This window comes from Mixophyes fleayi, chromosome 1 (genome assembly GCF_038048845.1).
Source record: "Mixophyes fleayi isolate aMixFle1 chromosome 1, aMixFle1.hap1, whole genome shotgun sequence".
NCBI classification, from domain to species: domain Eukaryota; kingdom Metazoa; phylum Chordata; class Amphibia; order Anura; family Limnodynastidae; genus Mixophyes; species Mixophyes fleayi.
In genome coordinates, this window is record NC_134402.1 from 323,543,968 (window position 1) to 323,570,238 (window position 26,271).

General features: G+C 39.0%; 1 protein-coding gene across 3 annotated transcripts in view; it reads right to left on the reverse strand.

Annotated features, from left to right (window-relative positions):
- Positions 1-26,271, reverse strand: part of CORO1C (coronin 1C) — an 81,379-nt gene that overhangs the window by 22,082 nt on the left and 33,026 nt on the right. Inside the window, exons 1-2 of one of the 3 annotated variants that reach the window (XM_075214068.1) lie at positions 19,280-19,462; positions 4,499-4,698 (exon numbers count right to left, since the gene is read on the reverse strand). In XM_075214068.1, coding sequence (XP_075070169.1) covers positions 4,499-4,693 — 195 coding nt within the window. In that variant the 5' untranslated portion in view covers positions 4,694-4,698; positions 19,280-19,462. Of the gene's footprint in view, positions 1-4,498; positions 4,699-19,279; positions 19,463-25,224; positions 25,321-26,271 lie in introns of those variants that run through there. The other 2 variants (XM_075214058.1, XM_075214076.1) reach the window with 2 other exon arrangements.

The window sequence follows — 26,271 nt, forward strand, 5'->3', positions numbered from 1 at the left end:
CTGGGTACACGCTGCCTAATTTCCACCAACTTTTATGCCAATCGATTTAGCATCCGATCTATGGTCTGATCGCTCGGTCTATAGACTGCATACACACTAGTCTCGTTTTTAGATGATAAATGGAAGAGCGACCATCCCGGTAGCGACTTTTACAGTCATGTTATCATAAACAATTATTTCAATTTGGTACACACTGAAGCAATATTTGTAGGTCATGTAACGATATACCAAAGACATTAGCATAAAGGGGCAGAGCTTTCACTATAGTTAACATCCAAAAACGCCCAAAAAAAAAAACTAGAAGACAACAAAATTCAGCTAAAATTCTTGAATATTCTTCACCCACAATGCTCCATTATCTTGGGCATCATTGTTGATTGGTCCACAGTAGAAACCAATGCCTATGTGTGAGGGTATAAAATTACTGAGGAGCCTGTGTGTTATCAAACAAGACAAAATTAATGTTGAATACGGACATATGAAAGAAGTTACACAAGAAGGTATTTAAAAGGAACATTGTAGACAACACAATGCTTTGGGCACATACCTGTACCATTACAATAACCAAAATGGTGCCTGTTTTACAGAACCTATGGAGGTTAAGTCCGCTATTGTACTAGAGGGACCACAAGATAAACTGATCTCGAGCAGTGTGCAAGGTGAGCAAATGGGACTATTTCTGGTGTTGGATAAAGCCTTTTTTCAACTTGATTACAGATATAGAATCTAAACATTTTTTATTTCCTCGTTTCCTAAATACCATCTTCATATCCGATGAAAGTTCTGAGGGACAAAAAAAAAGTTGTAAAGCTCAACGACTATTTTAAAAAAATAACAGAGATAAGTGATGTCTAGAATTTTTTTTAAAAAAAGCTTGTGAAGAATTTTGTTGAAAAGTCTATGCTGTTTTGAACAGTTCTGCCACAACCCACTAGCACCTTTAAAGTGTAGTACTATTTTTATTACTTAATATTCTGCACTAAATATTTTTGTCTATTTTTCTGCAATAAAACCGTTGCATTAACACTGTGTGGTTTATTCTGGGTATGTTATAAATATTAGTTAATAAAGGTTACTAAAGGTTAATAGTTTATAAAGGTTAAAAGTTTAATCTCTTATACAGGTATAAGTTTAGAAAGGGTAAATCTGAATAGGTTGTCAATATAGATGTACAGGGTTGGTATAACACTACACTTTAGTAAACTGGCTGCCATATGCTAGACGCATCAATGCAATAGACTACAGCTATTGCTATACCGTTACAATCATATAATTAACAAGTCAGTGATGTGTGGAAACCGCACCACATGGGACAGGTAAAGGCGTCAGAAATTTCCATACACACACCCCCAATGGAGGATCAGCTCGAGGAAGTATCGGAGGATTATTGGGGATCGATTGTAAATTTATACACACTAGAAAATATTGAATGGTAGAACCAACTAACTGAGGCGACAATCGACCATTTGGGAAGACTTTCGACCATCGTGTCACTACACACACTGACCCGATCAAACGAGCGGTCACATGTTGGCTGGTTGAGGCGATTATTGGATGAATAACCTGTAGTGTGTACCCAGCTTTACTCTACACAAACATCTTACTAAAGCTGGGTACACACTATAGAAAATTTCTTCTTATGCAATATATTTAACAATTTCACAGACTGGGGGAAAAAAAAATAAAAAAAATATGTCCTGATCAGCATGCTGATTTATGTGTACACACTAAACGCGTTTTACAAGATTTACCTCCGGATCTGTTCTCTTTATCAGTAAACCATTGGCTAAAAAGATCATGACTCTGCAAACTCCATAGAGATCTATGGATACTGCCGGTCATGACTGCATACACACCACAGAATTGGAACATTGTTCCATCGTTGAACAAGATTTTTTAGTGCAGTTTAAAATTAAAAATGAAACGATAAGATGTGCTTTGGAACAATAACCATTCATCGTTGTAGAGTACACACTAAGCCAATATCAGGCTAAATGCTTATTTATCGCGTGATTGGCCCGATATTAGGCTGTGTATAAACTACAGTGTTTTCAGCCAAAGCACCCACTAACTATTGCAGTTACTGGCCATTATCCCGCAGTACCTGGAAGACTATTAAAAGTACGGAAATGCTGATGGTGTTTACTAACTATTGGACATGCGATCTCAAGCTTTATGTTCTTCAGAGAACAAACAATACCACCATGTGACTAGGTAGTTTTATATTAAACATATAGCCCAACATAAGGATGTTTTTTGTTGCGTTGAATTGTAATTTGCCAGTCACAGGAACACTGCTCTATAAAGTAATGTATAACAGATGGACACATAGATGCTCATGAAGAATGAAATTAACATTTGTCAATAATTACAGTGCTTCATAGTTTACAAAACCCACTGATTAATAAAGCCATGGTTAGTAGTGACTGCAAAATGAATACACTGGAAGCACATGACAAGAAAGCAGTGAGTAATTGCAGAAGTGCATACAATAACTATGCTTTTAGTGCTGTGGTTATATCAGGGCAGGACTGAATCAACAAGCCCAAGAGGCTGAACCTTGCTATGCGATTTTGTTACACGCTATACTGCAAGCACTTGTGGGCAAGTAGCTAAAAGCTCTTTATGCACATTATTGATTAGTGACAGAACTCCCAAAAAAGATATAATCTCATTTTCTGTTGACTTATTGATTATAGAGGTTATGGTGGATATAAAGAGACCTGGTCTGTACACATTTCCCACCAATCACTAAAGCCATGTTCAGTACTTCTACTCTGCCAGAACAGTAGTGTATGGTTTTCACTGTCATTTCATATAAAGACCAAAGAACTACTGATGGTACAATAAAATCCACATAAGATTGAGGACGAAGTCATGGGTGTGTCACCTAATCAGCAAGCAGAAGTGAGGAATGCGATATTGATAACGCCAATTAATCAATGAAAATTAAATGGTCTGTTTGGCTTTACATTTAAAATATAAGAAAAGTAACCGTTTAGTAACCTATGTATCTTATATTTACCCCCATATTCCCCCCTCCCACTGTGAGTTCACTTTCTACAGAAGTATTTTCTTCAACCTGGTATCTCAAATGCTTTTCTTAATGCAAACACAGGCTAACAATCACCTGATCGGGTTATCCAACATGTTAGCATTCCATCATTTACTTACTCACTCTGATTTTGTAGCCGAAAAACTGACTCTAGACAGACTTTTTCCTAACACCACTGCCATACATGGTGTAATCACTTAGGATTGTGTGATGTTGGAGGTGGAGAGAGACTCTGCAGAGTTTGTGTTTGCCATCACGGCACATTCAGAAAGGAAAGCTGCATTTTGTTTAAACTACATGTCTCAATGCAATCTATAAGCACTACAGGAAAATGGAAAGTATGCCAACGTAGCCTGCTACACACACAAAAAGCATACTACTACACAATGTAAAAATAATCCACACAGGCTACAATAAAAACCAAGTATCAAAAGAGTCACAACTGTACATTAAAGCCTATGTATATTTACACCAATGTCCAAACTCGAGTAATGTTGTCAAAGTTTGTATGTTTACCAGTTTATACATGCATTTTAGAGCGTGCTTTAAACAGGACTGGTTAGCTTCCCCTGGTTCATGTTTGAAATGCTGCTCTTTGTATTTAAAAAGTGCACTTAGTAAATGGCTAGTCTCCTGATAATCTCTAGAATCACACACCTCTCAGACAAGCAAGTTCAAAGTTCAATTCCAGGAACTTCATACACGGGGACTATTACGCCACAACACACAGTAAAGATTTATTCACTTGATATCGCGTGCAGAGTGTCATATGTTTATACATTCTACCATCAAATACAGACAAGTATTTCAAGAAAAACTAATCGATTGAATGAAATGTATAAAACATTAAAGCTGGCAACACACAGGTAGAACAGAAACACTTTCCAACTTGGTTAAACATATGGGTGGACATGAAAGACAAGAACCAGGTGTTCAACGCTTGGAAAGAGCTGTGGGATTATGTCCAGATTACTTTGGGGCCTGACTGAGCAGTCAGAAGATGACAGTATGGAGAAAACAATAGTGGTCATTTTACAAGCCCAATAGTAAGCTGGATTAGTCTCTGCAATCGCACTTGTTTTGGAACCAAAGGCATGGCATTGGCCCATATTTCAGTTAATGGCCATCTTATAATGTCCACCTCATTTGCCAGGGAGAGAATTTAATTAGAGCATGAATGGACAACTGTCAACAGCCATAATTCTACACTAGTACCGACCAACAGAATCAGATCAATAAAAGTGTAGAAGAAAATAATGATATAAATTACAATGATGAGATAAGAAAACTGCAGTACAATGAAATCTACAAGGACCTTCAATTTAGCTTATTTGGGGCTGGCCAAGTAATGGGCTAATCTAAAAGAAAACTAGTCTACCAACTAGCAAATGCCCCCTCAGTTTTATCTCTTTAGGATAATATGAATAATTTTCTTCAACTTACCTTCTGTAATGGCAGCACCAGGAAAGCTCCCCCGCCACTGGCTTCAATTATTATGGCAACAAATTTCGGGTTAACAGCACAGAATGAGCTGTCCCAAGTAACGCGGGAAACTCTGATGTCATCATAGCACTGATCATTCTTCAGCGCCTGCCCGAAGACATGCCGGAACTTACTTTGTCGCACCACACGCCTCATGGTTTCTGCAGACACATCAAACAAAGGAGAAGAAAATATGCATTGGTCAGGATTGATAAATAAACTTATTTAAACAGTAGCATTGTTTAACCCCTTCCCTGTGAAGGACTAGTGGGACTCAATCATCCCAATACTTTGAGGAATGAGTCCCACTCATCCTCCAGTGATGGAGCTATACAATATGTACAGTGGGTTTTCTATTAGTGCTGGAGTGGAGGAGCAATGTCAGCATTATAGAGTCGCATGTACAGTAATAGGGGGAGGCTTGTGTTCTACGAAACATAGGGGTGCACTCATTTGACAGATTGAAATAGACAGAGTGGGAGGGGGTGTACAAGAGCTCAGATCAGAGGTAACCCACTCTTTCAAAGCACACTGCCCCATTTTATGTTCTGTTACAGTCACAATCACCTGATAAAACAGTTATATTTATGTAATTATTGTGGTGTGTGCATAATTGTACTCCCGACACCCTCTACGCTATGTCAACCCATACAAATGGTGTAACATTCATATCAGCAGACCTGCAGCCAGAGATTGTGCTACTACACAGACACACATAATGCCATTTCCAAACCAACAGCACAGATTAGCAATCATAGTAGAGAAACACTTCAGAGAAAGCAGATGACAATTTATGCTATATTTATCTTCTGTCTCAGACTGAAAATATTATCTTTTATCTCTGAATGATGGCAGCTATCTTCAGGTAACAGAGCATTTTGTTCCAACTTATATTCTATAGGGCTGTCTCCACATATATAATGTGTAGAAGACAAGGTGCAGGCATTATCTGCACTGTAATAATTATATAAAATACAGCAACATTATAGGAATTAAAAAAAAAAAAAAAAAAAAATGATTCCAACATAAAATTTATTAAAATGCATATGATAGCATTTAATATAAATCAAAAACAGCAAATTTGAAATTGTAGTTTATTGTAATGTATTAATCAGATGTTTAACGAACACAAAAAAAAAATAATTAAATCCTTTCTTGTTTTTAATATGATACAAAGTCTCTTTAAACAGCAATTGGTCCTCCTTTACTTATATATTTATACTAGCGCCTATAGGTTTATTTTATTTTAGTCAGTTTGCATAGATAATATAAACCTTTTTCTTGCTCACTGACCTCACCACCTCTCTAATCCCCCGGCTCCTTGACCAGAATCTCCAAAGGCTACTTGAAGCTGGGAGAATGGATAGCAGGTCTGAAATTATTGCAGTGACAGCGGAGCCACCACACTGAATGTGGCGCACGTTTCTTATTATCACATGACAACACTCCGCCCACTCCATTAACCAGAAGGTCCTTTGCCATTACCATTGGAGCAGAGAGCGATTTGCAATGCGTTAATGTGATCACTGTCTGCAGCTACTCAAAATGCTATGACTATCCCTCTTTTTTAACTGTTAGGTCAACTTTTATTTTTAAATTAATAAAAAAGGACTATTATGAAAATTTAGAATCCTGATTTTTGCTGTTTTGATAAGGCAAATTGATATCAAGCTTACAACCAAAGGTTTTTTTGTAGAAGTTAGCAAAAAACAACAACATTTGCTTGCAGTTAGCTTTCACCTAAATACCATTAAAAACAACACATACGCTTTTTGGCTATTTTTGCTAGATTTTCTTTACGGTGTCAGTGGTTATACGCAAAATGGTATTTTTCTGAAAATGCAAATTCTTCTGAACAAAACAAGGTAAGATGTGCGGGTACTGCACAGAAAAATGACTCAATGACTCTGGAATGCAGATCAGCCCAAAAATTCCCAAACAGGCTCTGCGCATAGGTGAAGGGGGGAGTTTACTTTTCTATGCAAACAAACAAAAAAAAACCAGCAGTATAGGGGTTAAATATTCCTAGATGTTGCTCTTACCTCAGAAGTGATGGAGTAGGGCAGTCACCACTTGGATGTTTAAAAAAAATAAAAATAAAAAACTAAACAAGGTTATCTAAACTTTACAATTAAATGAAGGCCTACAAATTCAGGAGACATGTTTTCTATTTACCATTAAAGGCTTTCGCTGCAGACCTACTTTCAATTTATTAGTGCCATGCCCCCCAGCATATAAGGAAAGAAAAACGGCTTTATATATCTAGTTTATTCTCATTGCTCCACACTGTATATCCCATGCACAGTGCTCAGATGTGTTCCATCTATCGGCAATATAAATTAACTGACTAGATTACATAGATGGTGTTAACGAAAAATACAGAGGAACGCCAGAAAAGTAATGCAATGTAATAAAATCTGCAGTATATCATTAACAAAATTAAAGAGAACTTCTCTCCAGGTAATATGCTGTCATTTTATTGCTTTGCTACATAGTGCCTTATAGGTAGAAAACAGTGCATGCAAAGTGTGCTCTTCCCAGCCCAGCTTCCTACAGTCTGCACAGCAAGAGAGCTGTCCTGTACAGAGGAAGCTGGCCGGAAGCAAACGCTCTATGCACAGCCCAACACGCCACTCTCAGAGTTTCCTATGTTTGCTCCTGTGCCAGGTTCTTGGAAGCAAGAGCAAGCTGGCTCTGGGAAGCGCGTAGCGTATAAAGAGCTCGCTCTACTTAATGAGCATTTCCAAATGAACACACATAAGGCCCTATGTAGTACAGCAATAAAATAGCATCACAGGGTCTGGTAACAGGTCATCTTAAGTTATGTAAAAGGTGACAAACCCTGCATGTTTAATGAGATGAAGCATATTACAGCACAGCAGCAAATTAGGAGAGATTCCATAATTTCTAATAAAGAGCACACTCCCACTCTGCGGCGTCCTAAACAAAACAATTCAAGGATGAAAGCTCTGGCAACTTTTCACAAACCATGAATGGAAGCAATGAGCTTTGGATGTATTAGTTACATATAATTAGAGGTTTCACAGACTATACTGCTATGCTTTAAGGTAAAGGGGTTAAATAGAAGGTAAAAAGCCTGCATCACACACACACCCCAGCTCCTCCTCTAGGCTGCTTTCTTTCTGCTACGTGGAGCAGCAGTGACATCAGTTCTGCAGACTGAAGAAAATTATAAAGGAAGCGTCTGTCACTGGTGTGCAGCCAATTAGGCCTGGCACCAGCCCAACAGCATGGATGCAAGTGAAAAGCTTAACCTTTCATCTGCCAGTAGTAATAGCTCCTGCGTAGCAACCACCATTTGTTACAGAGGGGGATAGTTAGTAAGAAGCGGTTACAATCTCACTCAAACGGAACAAATCACATTGTCACTGACTGCGATGGTTACACCCAGTCTCAGGGAGGCAATGCTCCACAAGATCAGTGTGCATCCTGCAAGAGGTTTTTCCCTCAAACCACATTTGTAGGATTTTCTTAATCAGCACAGGTAAATTCAGCTAAATTGTGTGGCTCAATCACGTACAGAAAATCCTCAAAATATGAAAAGTATTCCAGGAACAAATTACAGCAACATCAAGGCAGGTTTTAGTTAAAATTATCCTATGTCAGAGATTTAAATCCCACACACATACCCCCGACAGAAAACCAGCAGAATATGTCACACATATTGCAGATTAATGTCCAAGCAGATTTATATGGCCAAAAATAGGTTTGAGCAGTTCACTGTTCTATGCAAGAATACCATGTTCGGTAAGAATTGCTCTGCGTACTGATACAGTTAGAGATCCAAACAAGAGAAACGTCTGCTTTCTGCGCACAGGCAGAGTTTCAAGAGCAAAAAAAATGTAACGGAAGCATTCTTCTAGGCTATGATACAGATTAACATTAGAAAGCTTTCATTCAGGACTTGTGTAGAGACAGATATTTCGACATCAGTAACATCTTTATTTCAGATGTATCATTCATAACACCTCCAAAGTCTTCTGTAAGACTTGGGAACTGTGAGGAAACTATTTAAGCACCTCTTAAGTATACTCGGTTTTGTTTGCTCCTTGTTATGTATCCCCTCCCCCTTTTTGTCTTTCGTACCCCTTCCTCTCTCAACCGCATAACATTTCAATAAAAACAGATAATATTCCTCAAGTCCTCTTGGATCTCCTCCCTCTTCTGGTTCACCTTATGTCCCTCTCCCCAGTCTTCATTACCCTCCTCCTACCCTTGCCTTTTATTTATATAGTCAAGAATGTCACCTTGGTTGCCGTTTTACTATGTGTGATGAGACTGAATTCTTCTTCGGTCACATATCTAATTTGTAACATATACCTATTGCTGGAATTCAAAACAAAAGCTAGGTGGCATGGGTGCACCACCATAACCTACCTATCCCTATTTTTTTTTTTTTTTTTTACACACTGAAGCTAGTTCTAGAGTACTCCTCTCTTTTGATGATGTTCTGAGGTGAGCCCACCCAAGAAGACTACACCCAGTACCCACCCCTGCCTAATATGAACTCTCTCCCCTAACCTTCACTGCTTCTCCCCCAATCCAACCTCAGTTTCTGTTCTTTGGAAAAAACCTTAGCATTGGTAAATTGCTATAATATACTCCATTACATTTACTTTTAAATTGTAAAAAAATGTCTCACAGTATTACAATACCATGTATGTATATCATGCCTATTACAGTGTAAACAGTTTATATTTCAAACTGTCTACAAAAAAAAAATGTTAATACAATATTAGTGTATTAGTTGGTAATGCACAATAAACTAGCATAGTAGGTTTGGATGCTGTTCATTCTAAAAAGCATTTTTAGGGAACTGAAGAACAATATTGGCTAGTACAGCTAGTTAGTACAACTACATTAGGAGCCCTCCACTTTCAAATTGCACCTTGATAGTGTTACCATTACATGTCTGGGACACAATCTGCTACACGGGATGAGCGAGTTAAAACATACGGAAGTCATACTAATCCCATGATAAAATTTCCTCTTGGAAACAGAGGAAGTGACTTTTAGATAGGGAAATAACTACGGATACCTAGAGCATCTCAATACACAAAAAAGGCAGTGCTGTCTTGTTACAAACAAAACAAATTTTTATGGCTTGTTCAAAAATGTTCACCTTTTCACTGTAAAACATTTGCACTTTTTAAAAGGGAGGATTGCTTCACTAGAATACTCTGTTAAGGCTGGTTATTTTTCTACAGATGGAGACAGTGACCTAGATCTAGCAACCAGGGCCGAAAATAGCATCCAGTCACACGAATGGGCATGATAGGAACAGCTATGATTGAACATCCCAAATCAGACAATCGTGTGCATAGCATTATCCTGTTAAAATAAGAAACTTTAATCATATAGGTGTTAATTCATTGTGTGCCTGAAAAACAATGTTTCCGCTTACATCAAATATCTAGAAAAGGAATATTAGAAAAGATTGCTGTTTGACACGTAACTAAGCATTGAAGGCCATATAAGGGAACTAACTATACAATAGACCTAAAAATAATTTGCATGAATACCAGATTGTAAACCTACGAGTCATGTCTGCATACATTTTCCTACAAATTGAGTGTGAAGGGTGTGCTAACCAAATCCTATTTTTAACTACACATTATTCTGCACGTTAGGACTTTGCAGCTATTAATGGACAACAGCGAAGCAGTAAAAAGAGGTATAATAAACTTTGTTGCTCTTCAGTATTACAAAGCAACTGGTTACTTCCTTCTACCTTCTCCAGTTTCTGCAAATTTATCATTAAAGCCTTCAATCTAATCACTTTAATGAATGCCAGGATTTTAAATGTCTATGGTGATTGTTCTTGGACCCACAATCTTCCCAACTGTCTGTTAAATAAAAGTAAAAAACATCCAATCTAGTAGATAAATCTAAATATGCGAGTAGGTTCAGTCTCTGTTCTGTCAAGATAAGCAAACCTGACCAGACGTGGGTCAATGCCACGGATCTGCCCAGAGCACAGCATCAAGAGCAAGAAGACGCTTCACTTCTGTACCACATGGAGTTAGTTGTATTAGTGTGGACAGACAACCACTATGCACACACAAGTTTGATGCAAGTCATCTCCACATTTTACAACATGCATGACGATAAACCAGTCAGCTTTAATAGGCTTATCATTGGCATCATGCTCATTTTGGGCCCAGACACACCAATTGCAGGCTAAATCAGACAATACTTACGTATGTGTGGCCATCTTAAAGATAACAACGCTGTCCATCAACTCTGATAAAAAGCCAGCATTGCTAGGTTTGTAGTGATTAACAGGCTAAATAAAACGCAAAAACATCTTAAACCCTATCATGAAAATATCTGGATTTCCAGATTAGAGGGTTATTCGTTTTGTAGGAAATCAGATTACATGAATCCTGGCTGCATTCTTGGACAAGTCAAGACAGTTTGGCAAGAAACATTTAATAAATCACTGCATGTAACATTAGCTGGGAGCAGGCCACAAGAATGTTGTACATACAAGTGAATAGGGTAAAATGTCCATTTTAAAACCTTTGTTTGACACGCTGACTAAAAACACTGGGACAGCAACACATCAGTTTTAAGATGTTAAATCAATTTCAACATTTGACAGATATTTTCATTTTCTACCCTCATGTTAATCTCAAAATACCTTCCAATAAGCACAAAAATGACACTAACACCAGCAGCATATCTGCCCAAGCAGTGCTTGCACTACCATGGGAACCCCACTGAAAGACGTCCTGTACATCAGCACTGCTGCAATTACTCAACTCATAGTCTTCTACAAGGCAATGTACTTGGTGGTCTCTATCAAACCATTCAAAGTGAAGAGGAGAAATAAAATAAAAAAAAAACCTTCTTACTTAAACAACCTTAGTTACCTGATGTGCTATCCTGATCAGCAGAATTGGTATAGAACAATGCAATTATGAAAGCCACAGTCACTCATTCCAGTTCCTTTCCCTATCACACTCGCTGCTTAAACCTATATCTCAGAAGTCACCTCCTATCTGACATGTATGAAAGCACTGTGCTTTTTATTACAGAACTCTGTGGTGGCTTCTAACAACCTTATATTTGACAATGTTTGTGTGTAAATACATAAACACACTGAAATAGTTGTGATGTCACCCCTGTAAATCATATACTTATATTTGCTGGGCAGTGATGTCCCTCTGAAAGTGTCCTATGGTGGAATGTATACAGTAATTATCAGGGATACAGCAAGCTACGGTGATGGTCACATGTGACCAAATTATTTTCCTTCAAACTAACAAGAACAAGCTTGTGTATTATAAGAATTAGGAAATGCCACATTGTAAAATAAAATAATATAGGTATTAGAAATCAGGATGCACCGAATGCAAAATTTCAGGATTCTGCTGAATCTTCAGCAATGCATTCAGGTGAACCTTAAACTGAATCCAAGAGTAATTTGTCCTCATTCACTACAATTTTTTTTTCTATTATTCATTGTTGTCAAATTGTTACTATTTGTCACATATATTGTATTATTGAATTTGTATTAAATAGACACACTCTTTAAAGCCTTATCTTTGGTCATTTTTTTAGTAGCCACTAGAGCGTCTATTACACACTTTGGAAACAGCTGTTGCCCCAGACCCTTCACAAAATCATTATGAAGATCCGTTTAAGTTTTCAAACGCAGACATTAGATGCTCCTTATTCTATGTCACCGTCCTCTCCAATTGTTAAGTGGATGTCTTGGCATCAATTTACAACCGATGGCGAAGGTTCTAGATTAATCCACCCCTTAAAAACACATAACCTTCTGACTCCGGCCTCGCCAGACCTACTTCCAACCCCAAGCTAACCCTTAATATAGAACTTACGTTTCCACCGGTTGGAATATTGCGGATGTATTTGCATAGATCTTGTATGGTTTGATGTACAATGTTATGTCTGCTTCCCACTATGTACCCCCGTATCCTTAAAAGTTTAATAAAAATTATTGATGAAAAACAAAAATCCTTATCTTTGCGTTATGGATTGAGGGGGCTTGTGTTAAACACACGGTTAATAATAAATAGGGGCCATTTAGGGCAAAAAGAAAACAGAAAGATACTTCCCTTTTAACATTCCTGTATGAATATTCAGGTCACAAATCAACCTAAGAAAGGCCAGGTCTCACCCCACCTTTGGTCTCATACCTGACTGAACATCTCTCTGCCACGCTTCAGAATCAGGAAGGTCAAGAATATACCACAGATTCTCTCCTGTTCCTTTCATGTAAGGAAATAAATGGAGGCACTCAGGATTATTAATTCAATTGTAAACATTCCTGAACACTGTGGAACACTTGTACATAGATAATATGTCCTCATCTGGCTACATTTTCAACTATCATCCAAATAGTACCAAGATACAAAAAAGAAGAGCTTGAAAAAAAATGACAAAGGTTAAGTGAAAACAACTTTGCAATAAAATACTGGTCTCACAACAAGATGTGTCACGCCTATTTGGTTATTTCAAACCATATTAGCCAGGCATTGCTTAACCAACTGAACAATATAAACAACTCCAATCCAAACTGCATTGAATTAGTGAAAAGCTACTGACTTCCTCAGGGGATACAACAGTAATCTACCTGACCTGAACATGATAAAGAGTCTCTGCAAAACGGCAAGTGCTAACCACCCCCAAAAGACCTGTGCAACGAGGAATGTGTACACTTGTGACCAAATTGCTCACACATTAGCTCAACTTTCAAGGCATGTCTTAAAAAAAAAAAAAGTAAACTATATCTTTCTTGCTCAGCATGTCATTAAACAAAAATTCTGCTCCATTCGAGGCTTTTTCCAGAGATGAACAATCCATATCATGAAGTTGTTGGTCATGTCTATGTTGTGTTACAAATCAATACCACCCCCCCATTTCAATGATGTGCTCTCCAATCGAAGCACAACATAGACAAGCAGTTTACATTTGCACAACATGTACTATACCCAAGAGCAAGAGATATTTTCTGCAAAAAAAAAAAAATACTTCTAACTGAACAGATGTGGTTGTAATGTTAAAATAAAGTCAGTAAAATACAGCTTGTTAAAGTAAGTTAATTTACTGCAACCAGATCTCCAGTAAATGAATTAAATTGTATTAAGCACCGCAGCAGATTACACTGAATGGAGACAGATGCATTGGTGTAATTGTACTGCAGTAACACATAAGCACAAATAGAAAAAGTGTAATTTAAAGCATAGGTGTTTACAACAATGAGTCTTCCTCAAATATGTCAATATTAGCCCTAGGTGGAAAAGACATATGTCACAACCATTAAGACACTTTGATCTTGGTGGGTAAACTAGTCCTAACATGGATGACACCCTAATGCAAGTGCTATATCCTCCCACTGCAAAACAGCAGCTTCATGTTACTAGAGCAGCGGGATTGCTTGCTTTTGTACAGACAGGAGAATCCCACCCATTCTAGTTTTGCTCGGCCAGCATAGGAACAGGATTGAAACCAGATGAAAATCAGAAGACCAGTATTTTCCATGGCTGAAATTCCACTGGCCGGTAGAGTTGTTCAAACTTGAGTAATGTGTACACTACAGCAAACATTTCTTCGCAATAATGAAGGCATTTCTTCTGTACGCTGGCCGCTAGCTTAAAACAAAGGAAAGGCGCAAAGTAGCATTTAACCTATCAGGATCAACATAGCTGCTTCCTCCAGGGGAAGAACACTTTCAGCCCACATGAACACAGTAATACGCTGCCAGAGATGAGATCATGGATCCCTGAGGACTGAGAGGCAAAGATGTCAATATTTACTGAAAGATGGGTAATTTCAGAAGCAAAGGTTAACAACGCCATTTAACAAATGTAAATTTTTATTTACACACTTTGAAAACTGCACTGCGTAATGATCAAAACTCAGATTACTAGAAATGATGTGGAGGCTCCTTCATGAAAAAAATTAAAGCGCTTATTGAATAATAATTAGACTCGTCGACTATTAATAAAAGCTAAATGCCACTCTGGCCCCACATGATTGGCTGGATCACTGCTGGTTTCACTGGAGCTTATTTTAACAATCAGAAGATGCCAATAATATTATCAAATTCACCTACTTTACCGCAGTTTGTGTGCCAAAGCATTAACTTTCATCCATGTTATACCAAATAAGCTTGTAACTGAAATATACTGCACCACATCAAATGTGATCAGATTTAGTTTTAGGGGTCAAGTTATTTTCTTCTTATGTTAAACAAAATGGTTTTCTGACATTTCCTCTTTCCGGTGCTATATGTGAAAATTTACTCCCTATGATAGAAAATATATGACAACACATGGATAATTGCACATTACATATATATTATAAAGAATGAAAGGGAAATAATTTGACGAAAAATAATTTACTAAACTTTATAAAATTATAGCATTAAAACTGGATTATTTTGGAACTAGAAAGCATCATTTCACTACTTGCCCGAGTACAGCAAAGAATAATATAGTGGACTAAAATGCATAGATACAGTTGTTTGCACCAAAGGACCATATCACAGAGTATTCCATATGAAAGCAATGCAGTCTGTAAATATATTTTCAATGCAAGCCAAAATCACCACAATTGTATTTTAATAGAAACAATGCAATGTTGGGTCAGTCTGGTGGATAATCTATTGGCATTTTGTGAACACTCCTCCACAACCAATCCCCTTGCGACAGAGTAAACAGACCTCTTTTGAACCCAAGACAAGTTGACCCCTCAACTATACATGCCATCTAGTTATAAACTATCCTTTAATGGTCTAGAACTGGAGCTTATTCAAAGATATATTTTGTTTCCTCACCTGGAAGATCATTGACCACGTAACATACCCACCAAAAAAAAGCAATATGCCAGATAATAATCAGATTCTGCTTGACCTACATGTAGAATGGCCTGAGGACATCAAATCTGGCCACACCGAACACTGATCATGGTGCTCAGGCCAACAATGTGTGGCGATGTTAAGACAGCCCACTTGAAACATTTTTTTTTAAATCAATTTTAGATCTATTATATGGAATACCATCTCCATTCTATGAACAGAAACAGAAGAAAAATAGAATTTCTATGTTAGACCACATCTAGCTCTTTAGACCCTCTGGTTCCAAGAGCACATACCTGCACAATTTGAAGTCTTGATGGACTATCGCTACCCTCAAAGATGAAAGTCTTGTCTATGCATCAGCCTACAACTTAAAAGTACATCATCAAAATGATGCATAATTTGTGTTTAAACATAGACAAGAAGGATTTGCCAGAATAAATGCCTCTAAGTGGAGGAGATATAGCAATCACCCATCTATCTTTTCTCCCTTCTTCTAGTTTAGCAGGTATTCATAGGTGGTTTAATTGCAAAAGATGCCCAGTATTTACTAGATGAGAAGAGTAATGGGAAAAGATATGCTGGTTCTGGGTTGGATATGCCCAGCAGTCTTTTCTGATGGGCATCATTTGAAAGATGTGTGTACACTCATACCATGTCCATAGATTATCTATGGAGCTTTTCAATAAGAACATACTTAAAATTATGCTTTCACTAGGTGCTTTTTAACGCTAATAACAGCATGTAAATGGGTATGGCAATAGGAACTCATTGGTTCCAATAACCTTATAGCCACTTGTGCTTGCAGACTTATGTTGGGAAGTCTGTTGTACACTGCCTGCTCTACCTTCACACCGTATGTCAAAGGCAATCAAATTTGACATCTGCTGTCACTGATGATTTCCTAACATCGGTGGGTAACTGGCCTAAAGCACTAAAACTTTCTATGGCCCGTTTTGTTGGCAGTTTATATGTATGAATTTAGCAGTGCGGTGTTAAATCTGTAGCTCAAGTGCTTTATGCTGTTTTGACAATTTCCCAAAGAAAAGATCTTAGTCAGCGTCTTCTCCACATATTCTTCCAGATTACAGGAAGACTAAAATTCCAGTGAGAGGAAACAGGAAAGAAGTGCCTTCACAGCAGTCAATAAAAACTACATGGAATAAGATTTTAAGCACAAAAAATGATGACTGAGATGTGCTCCAATTCCATTCAGAAATGATCATGTTATAGTCTGAGAAGTATCCAATAATTTATTGAAATACCAGACATGCTAATGACAAAATAGTTCACTTAATACTCCACTTACAATTTGACTTGGAATCATTGGGGCATATTCAGTTGTGCGGAGTGCCTCCAGAGCGGACGCAAAGGCACTCCTCATTAACACATCGGAAGGATATGTGAAGGGAAATCTGCAATGTTGCGCTACCATATTACCGTAAAAAAAATGCGCAGCCACAATGTTCAGCCCCATTATGTGGTTGACATAGGAAAACATGTATCTCCACTCTAAGGGCTAGATTTACTAAGCTGCGGGTTTGAAAAAGTGGGGATGTTGCCTATAGCAACCAGATTCTAGCTGTCATTTTGTAGAAAGCACTAAATAAATGAAAGCTAGAATCTGATTGGTTGCTATAGGCAACATCCCCACTTTTTTAAACCCACAACTTAGTAAATCTAGCCATAAGATTGTAACAATCATTACCAGAACATGTTAATAAGCATGGTGGATAGAAAATGGAGACCAAAAGAGAAATATAAGTTAAGCAGGGGATACACAGATTCAAACATGATGAAGGATATAGAGGAAATTCATTCATTCACATTGGAGCTTTTCATGCGTTATTTAAGGCATGAATGGACATTAAAAATAGAATAAGATACTTTGACTGGTGCGATGCACATCCTTCCATTCTGAAACCTTAACAGAGTTCTGCTCAATATATGAAATGGCACAGAAAGCACATTTTCATGTGTTGTATAAACACATTAATAAGCATTTCAGGAGAGAAAAAGGGAATAAAACATGATTTGTTTATGTGCAAATAGCATGTTATAATAAAGAATATCCAGTTTTTTAATAAAGCATTAACATGATAACACTACACTGTAAAGTAGGTGCTGGAATAATAGTATCTCCGATCTTTATTTCACCTGCTTTATAGACCACGCTCGCTTATATTTTCTTAACTATTGAGAATGAATATGAATTCCTATTATGTCAAGATTATTATACCACTCCCTTCTCTGTAGTGCAAGCTGTAGAACAGTGCAGTGGCTAGCCCACTGAAAAAGCTTACAAACACTGCTGAACCCTTCAACAGCAAAAAAAAATACAGTAAATTAAAATAAAAAAAATATGTAATAGCTGCCTTGCAAATGGGAAAAAAAAAAGATACAGAAAACATGAAGGTAATTACCATGCCCGTAGTTCCCAGGCCACAATTCTCAAACTGTATCAATAGGTGATCTGAGTATTCTTACTACTGATAATGAGCAGATACAAGACAGAATACAATAAGACCAAGCTCCTTTATATCTCCACACACCCTGTCACTAATCAGTAGTGCTCACAGGGTTTACATACCAATAAATCATAAAACAATCCTGTCTTCTTACCTGGTACACAGCATGCTTTGCATGTAGTCTTTGGCAACATGTGATAAGTATCACGTATTAAACAAGTATCTGTATTTTTAACCAAGTCAATTGTATCAGAACAACATAGCATACATTCCCTACATATGCTGGGCTACAGAAACATTTCAGAGACCAAATAGGAGTGGAATAATTAAATACTTACTGTAATATGTGTCAAAATAATTAAAGCGCTTGTCTCCATTTTATTTTTAAAAATCCATAATTAACATACTGCATCATTCACAAATAAATTAGCTAAGCAAATCAGCAGCCATGAAAATGAACGTCATGCATAACCAATACAGTGCAGAAAGTGTTAGCAGTCACTCTAATTCATTCTCCATTATAATTCAAGATGCACACCCACCCCTGACTCCTTGCACTCAGTGTACACAATACGAGAACAGAAGGGATTAAGGGAAAGCCAAAATAATATTCACACATTCATGTTACATACCAAAGCTCCGCCTTCATTAGGATGCATGTAGGAAACAAGGGCAAGCAAAGAACAGAAAGAATGAAAATTAGCATATTCCCTACATGATCTACATACGCAGCAAGTTTATAGCAAAGTAAATTTACCATGCAGCCCATTTCTGGCATATCTTAAGCGAGTCAATTGCCATGTGATTATGTGTGCTTTAGTTAAAGCATGCAATCATTCATGTGCTTGAGGTGGAACGTTTGTTTCATATATATATATATATATATATATATATATATATATATATATATATATATATATATATATATATATGTATAATTTTCTCCAACGAGAAGAGTTGCTGTTTGCCATGTAGCAGTTAATATTGCACGCATGCTCGCCCCTTGTACATGCAGCATAAGAAAAAGCATGCAGTATATACTATTTGGAGAAAAAACATATAGACAAAATGCAATGCTGAATAAACCACACCATATACCGCCCATCCCTACTGCCGCCAGCTCAGTAACGCAGAGCACCCACGACCTTTTAGGCAAGAGATGACATTTCCTGGAGTAATCGTTAATAGGAGGCTCCTATCAGGAGCGCCCAGATGTTACCATACTCCCCGCCAGCCGTGGTATATCCCACCATGTACCAGTAATAATGCAGATGCCTCCTGTGCAATCTAGTGCCCACAGGTCTAGATGTACGGCACAGACCACGGCTGCCCCCCCTGCACAGTGCCCGGGCACCAGCAGCACCACTGATCACTGCAGCATGCACATGGATGTGATTGGCACCATTCCTCCAGCCCGGCTCTCACCTGAATCAATGATGCTTGTTTGGAGCCCTCCTGTGAGGCGCCGCCTGGATCCTGGTGCTGGTGGCCTGTATGTCCGGGATCAGGGACTTGTCTCTCCCCGCGCTCCTCTTCCTTCTCTCAATTGCACCGACTATTCCTCGCGACCGGAAGCGCAGCACACACACCGCCCCCTGCCGCCGCTCCTAACAGACACCCCGGGCCACCAATCGCAGGCAGGGAATTGTCGGACGGGCGCTACCCTAGCCGGACCTAGGCTGACGGAAGCCTCCGCGCGGTGAGACGTCCACTAGGGAGGTAACGTAAAGTAATCCCCAGTTATTTGGTAGGGTCGGGAATTTCGTGAGTGTATTCCCCATGTTATAACAGCCTGCTGCAAAGTACATGTAATATGTATTTCTACGTTTACATCATTTTAAGCCAACACTAAAATTTAATGGGAGATGCCAAACGGGCGATATCTGCAAATGCTTAAGGAGACTCATCTCTAGTCCCGACATGCCTAGTTCCAAATAGAAATGGGCACAATTCTATGTGATACACTCCACCTTGACGTAAAAATATATTTATTCTAACAATTTGATATTAAACACTCCAAATTAATGTAAATGTATATGTATAATATATATATATATATAATGAATATTTATTGTCTGAAATCAGTGCAGATCATTAGTAACATGGAGCCTTTAATCATTTAATTCACCCAAAATGATATAACAGCATCATGCCTTCCCAAAAGAGCTGTTCCTCATACCCACAACCAACTTACTTTTGTATTCGCTTAGACTATGTGCATGCCATGATTTAAGCTTTCCCAGCAAACTAATAAAATACATTTTGTGCCTGATTAATTAAGGAGAAAAATAGGAGTAACTTTCCACCTTGCCAAAACCATGTTGCATTGGAGCCGATGTAAATGTAAACTGTGGGGACAGATTTATAGTTGAGGTTGGCCATGTCCTAGATCAACTTTAAATTTCAGTGTAAAAATTAAACTATCAAGTATTTGTGTGCTACATGTAAAAACAGCCACCATTTAATTTATGTGCAAAATATTAAACTATTTTGACATACTTGCCAACTTTCTTCAGCTCTCTTCCGGGAGCCTGCCGTTGGAGGTGGGCGTGAGGGGACGGGGCGCCAAAAATTGCATCATTGTTGGACCCGCCCCCCTGTGACATAATAACGCAAACGCGTCATTTGACAGCGGGGGCGGGGCCAAATGCCGCGATACAGCAGGGGCGGGGCCAAATACCGCGATACAGCAGGGGCGGGGCCAAAAGCCGTGATTCACCCGGAATCGCAGCGTTTGGGACCTAATTCTGCCCACTTCACTAGGAAGTGCCCACTTCCTAGTGAAGTGGGCAGAATTAGGTCCCAAACGCCGCGATTCCCGGGATTTTGCCACACTCGCCCGGGAGACTCTTGCAAAATGCGGGAGTCTCCCGGACATTCCGGGAGAGTTGGCAAGTATGATTTTGCACCCCTTGCATTGTAATATGGTTTCTCCAGGAGAAAACTTACTCCTTTGTTTTGCCTTTCCTTAATAAATCAGACCCTTTATGTTTATTATAGCTGGTGTTGCAATCACATTGCACTGTCCAATTTTATTCAAATGACACCCCCATTCCCCATGGAGCCATCAGCATGGGTCTGCATGGTTCTTACACGTTCATAAAATAAACAAGAAGAAAATAATGTCCACTGCAGTTTGAAGTTAACAAACCCCAACATCTACTATGTAATGGTCCAAGCTCAGCACAACACACTGTACAGGACAAAAATGTATACCTGATCCACAGATTCCATTTTCCCCAAGGTAATCGGGACACTGTATCACTATGCTGTGTATACAGAAAGAGGGGGCGTGTCACCCACTCATCACAGTGATGTCATAGCTTCCAAATGCCCATAAATTGGCAGGTTTGTTAGGACTGCCTAGCCTAAATCAGGACAATTGGGAGGTATGTAGACATGCATTATTTAATAAAAAGATAATTATTTATTGCAGCAAAAAGGTGAATACTTGTGCTATAATATAAAAAAATCATTTTATAGCTCTATAAAAGACTAGGAATATGAGAATTCATCCCTTCATGTATACCCCTCATGAAATACCCTATTGCCAATGACAATTTGCACAAAGATACCCCCCTTGCCAACATATAGGGGGTAATTTAGAGTAGGATGCAAGTTCATTATGTTTTGCATGAAGTACACATTTTTTTTACTGCACTCTGTACCAAAAATGTGTATGTATACATATGTATTACACTGAGAGAGACAGAACGGAGGAGGAAAGGGACGTGCAAGTTTCGGTCAAGCACAGTAAGACGCATTCAGAGATACACCTGTCAGGAGGCGTACCTCCTGCATGTGCTTGACCTCTAGAGCAAAAATCCGTACTGATGTTGATCAGCAAAATGGCCGAACACTGGCAGACATTAACTGCTTGGATATGTTGGCGCTTGTTGCAGGTACGTTTTTTGCTGTAGGCCATGCACCATTTTAGTTGCCCTTCTTTGTACAGCCTCTAATGTATTTATATCCTTCTGGCAATATTACTTCTTTCTTTGTGATACTGATTGTTATCCAAAGGATATAAAAATGACACAAAATGACATGAAACAAGGTAATAATCACATATTACCACCTGCATCACTAAACTAATAGTCTCAGGAGGTTACTTAAGAGCAAAACTCTCACTCTGCGGTGCAACTAAAGCATTGATTTTGCTTTACACCACCATTTCCAGCAGGGTGACTAGATTTGTGGAGCAAGATGGCCGCATTTGTGGAGGAGAAACAGTTTCCACATGCAGAGTGGTGGAGTTGGGTGTAATAAGGACATTTTAGCACCAAAGAACCTCATTTTAGGGCCTATTTATTAATTATTTTTTAATCTATGTTTCATCTAAATGGCAGTTTTCGGGGATCCACCGCAAATATTATTGTTCAAATTTATGAACAGTGCATCGTAGCAGATTTCGTAGATATCTGCTGCTTTGCATTTTGTTTTGAAAAACAGAGCAGTCCCCGTAGATGGCTATGGGGACTGCTATTTGCCGCAATTTAATAAAGAATGAAAATGCATTTACACATACGGTAATGTACGTCAGTCAGCTCAGGCTGGCGGACATTACCATATGTGTAAATTTTCAGCTCTGCTCTATGGGGACAGCATTGCAGTAGAGGGATCTTCGGATCCCTCACTGCATCTTACTGCTCTCCCGGTCACTATCGCAAAGGTAGCTACTTTGCGATAGTGACCATAGAAAAGATAGGAGACGGGTCTTCGCAGGAACAGTAGTTTTTCGTGGCTGCTGTTCCTGTTGAAGATTTTTAATAAATGCGCACAATATTTCTATCCTTTGTGATAAGGATTGAAAGGGTTTGTGTTAAAAATTCTGTAATTAATAAATAGGGGCTTTTGTAGAGCAGTGATGAAAAAAGTTTTTATTTGTGGAGCTAGATTATTATAATGAAATAAAAGAGTGCACAGGGCGCATTTTTCTTGCAGTAAATAACCATTCCATTCCACAAAAGCTTTTGAATTCTGTACCAACTCGGAGCAAGCAAACATTGTGTCTCGTCCATTGGTTAAACTGGAACTTCAGAAGTGGCGGTATGGATAACGTAAGTGAGTGGAATTTGTAATCTGCGCACCACTGGAACACTTATGGGTGAACACTCGGAAAACAATGTGAAAACAGAAAAATTACCATTAAAGTAATGACCTACATAATTATCATCATTGTTTAGTTATAGGGCGCCACAGATTCCGTAGCTGAGGTTAATCATCATACAGATGTGACATAAATGAATACAATAATCATAAACAGAAGCATGAGTACAACTAAGCAAAACAGCTAACAATTACGCATAATAGCAACGTGAAGAGTATGAGTGGTATGCAAACAATAACAGAAAAAGTCACAAATATGGTACGTGTGTTACCAAACAGCATAGTACTCACATGAAATTCAGTAAAAGATATGACAAGGGACATATGATGTAGACAGACATAAGACACAAGATACAGGGGACCCTAGCTATGAGAGCTTACATTCTTGGGGATGGGGTGATGAGAAACAGTAGAAGCATATCAGACAAAATGGATGCCCACTGTGGGTGAATACCATGAAATGATTGTAACTAGCAGCAATTGAGAGTCCCCTTCAGCCAGCCAATCACAAGTGTTTTACCATGCTATCCTTTTGTGACTGGTGACATAGAATCCCAGACAGCCACTCACAAACAGCCAGTTTTGGAAAACGCTATTTTCAAACAGTGCAATTTGCAAGGGGTTTGTATTATTAAAGGTGGCCATTTTGTGTGGGAACTGTATTACATTCCTCAGAGTATGCCTACAAATCCACTTCTCTGTCAAACAGGTCTCATTAAAAGTGTGGAAAGAGATCTGATCTCCACCAACATTCTGCAAAGAAGTGTATTTGTGGTAAAATGCTTTACATGCACAAAAGTGACACACAAAAAAAACAATCCCATGTCCCCTTACACTCATGACATATTTAAGAAAAGTAATATTTTGGGCTCAAATATGTATACCTTTATCTAATTGGAAGTTGGACTTTAATGTGATAATTATACATTTTGCACAGATCCACCCATGATGTGCGTGTAGTACGGCTAGGGGTTGGGCCCCAAGAAGCGGTCATACCCGGGCTCCAAATTACTCCTGTGAGTGCATATTGGAGAGGTTGGGCAGCCCCAATTTTTATACAACTTTAATGACAATATTTATTGATTACATAATCACATTATTTCTGAAATGCAGATAATGTATAAAAAAAATAAGAACAGGAACATCAATAGGACAAGAGAGTCCAAGGAACTGAAATAAAGGGTTTACAAAACTATCTGAACCAAACACTGCTATCTTGCTTGATATCTGTAGTTTGATATGGTTGCTATAATGTCACATTTTAACTAGATGTTACTGGATTTTTGCGTTGTTTAGGGGTCTGCTGCGGTATATGTCCCAAAGCACTGTTTGTGCATGTTTCGTAATTACAGAAATGTAATGGGGCCATCTGCGTTTTAGGGTTCGAATGACGCATGTAATGCCTTAATTTGGGTATTGTTGGATTCTGATCAGTCAGGCCAGTGACCATGTTTGCATGGTAACAAAATTATTTAAGTTAATTTACAAAACAAAGGAGTGGTTAGTGCATTTGACATAACGGCCATGATTTTGGGTAGAAGACAGGAATTGTTATCTGGGAATATTTACATATATCTTTTCCCTCCAAAAAAGGGTTTGAATTTCTCAAGTTGTCTCTGATTTTCTGACAACTAGAATTACTGTTTTCCATGATATATATTTTGATCAAGTACTTTCTAGAGTCTCGAATGCTTCTCCATACATCCCAACATTTGGGAATTCGTCATCGGGGCATGGGCACATCACGATGGGAGGGTGACCACTCAGGGGGTGTGCTTAGCGCTTTTGAAATGCTAGCTGCCTCGTACTGTCCTTCCCTCCAAATGCCACCATTGCTATCCACACCAGTGCGCTTGGCACCCATTCACCACTGCTCTGCAATGCAAATTGCGTCTTTGGCTTATGATACAATTTTTTACATCTGAGCATGCGCAAATACCACTTGTTTCAGAACCAGTGCTTTATGTGCTTGCACACAAGTAAAAAAGCCCCTGAGTGTACAACTTTAAGCCATACTGAATCACATCATAAGACATTTTTCTACAACTTTCTTTGCAGCTGTTTACAGATAAGGTTTAATCATTCCCATCTGTCCCTGTCCTAGTAGAACGTACAGACTAAAGTCTCTACCACACAAACAAGCACACTAAGACTGGGTACACACTACAGAATTATCCGCCCATTGTACTGTCAATAACAATTTTACTAATGACTGAAAAATGCTGATTTATGCATGCACACTATAAAAGATTTACCCTCAGATCTGTGCTCTTCATCTGTCATAACCAGGGGCGCCAAGAGGGGAGGGGGTACAAATTACTCTGGTCCGATCTTGCTTCTGGGGCCCCACTGAAGATCTATAGTTGAAGAAAAAATTTAACAGTACTTTTTTTTTTCTTTGCTCGCAGATGTCACGCACCCACGAATGCAGGGGGGATTGGTAGTGGCTAAATCCCCTTCAGCTAAGGTACCTTCAGACGCCAGATCACCAGGTCATGTGACTGCAGCGGTCACATGGTACTTAGTGCGGGCGGACTGCTGGATATCTTCCCTGTGTGCTGTGCAGTGGAGAATAAGGTAAGAAGAAGGGGTGCTGGGCAGAGAGAGGACCATGTGTGACTAAAGATGCTGGAGAGGGGGCATGTGTAACTAAAGGTGCTGGAGAGGGGGCATGTGTAACTAAAGGTGCTGGACAGAGACGGACCATGTGTGACTAAAGGTGCTGTACAGAGACGGACCATGTGTGACTAAAGGTGCTGGGCAGAGAGTGCCATGTGTGACTAAAGGTGCTGGAGAGGGGGCATGTGTGACTAAAGGTGCTGGACAGAGACGGACCATGTGTGACTAAAGGTGCTGAACAGAGACGGACCATGTGTGACTAAAGGTGCTGGACAGAGATGGGCATGTGTGACTGAAGGTGCTGGGCAGAGAGTGCCATTTGTGACTAAAGGTGCTGGAGAGGGGGCATGTGTGACTAAAGGTGCTGGACAGAGACGGACCATGTGTGACTAAAGGTGCTGAACAGAGACGGACCATGTGTGACTAAAGGTGCTGGGCAGAAAGTGCCATTTGTGACTAAAGGTGCTGGAGAGGGGGCATGTGTGACTAAAGGTGCTGGGCAGAGACGGACCATGTGTGACTAAAGGTGCTGAACAGAGACGGACCATGTGTGACTAAAGGTGCTGGACAGAGATGGGCATGTGTGACTGAAGGTGCTGGGCAGAGAGTGCCATTTGTGACTAAAGGTGCTGGAGAGGGGGCATGTGTGACTAAAGGTGCTGGACAGAGACGGACCATGCGTGACTAAA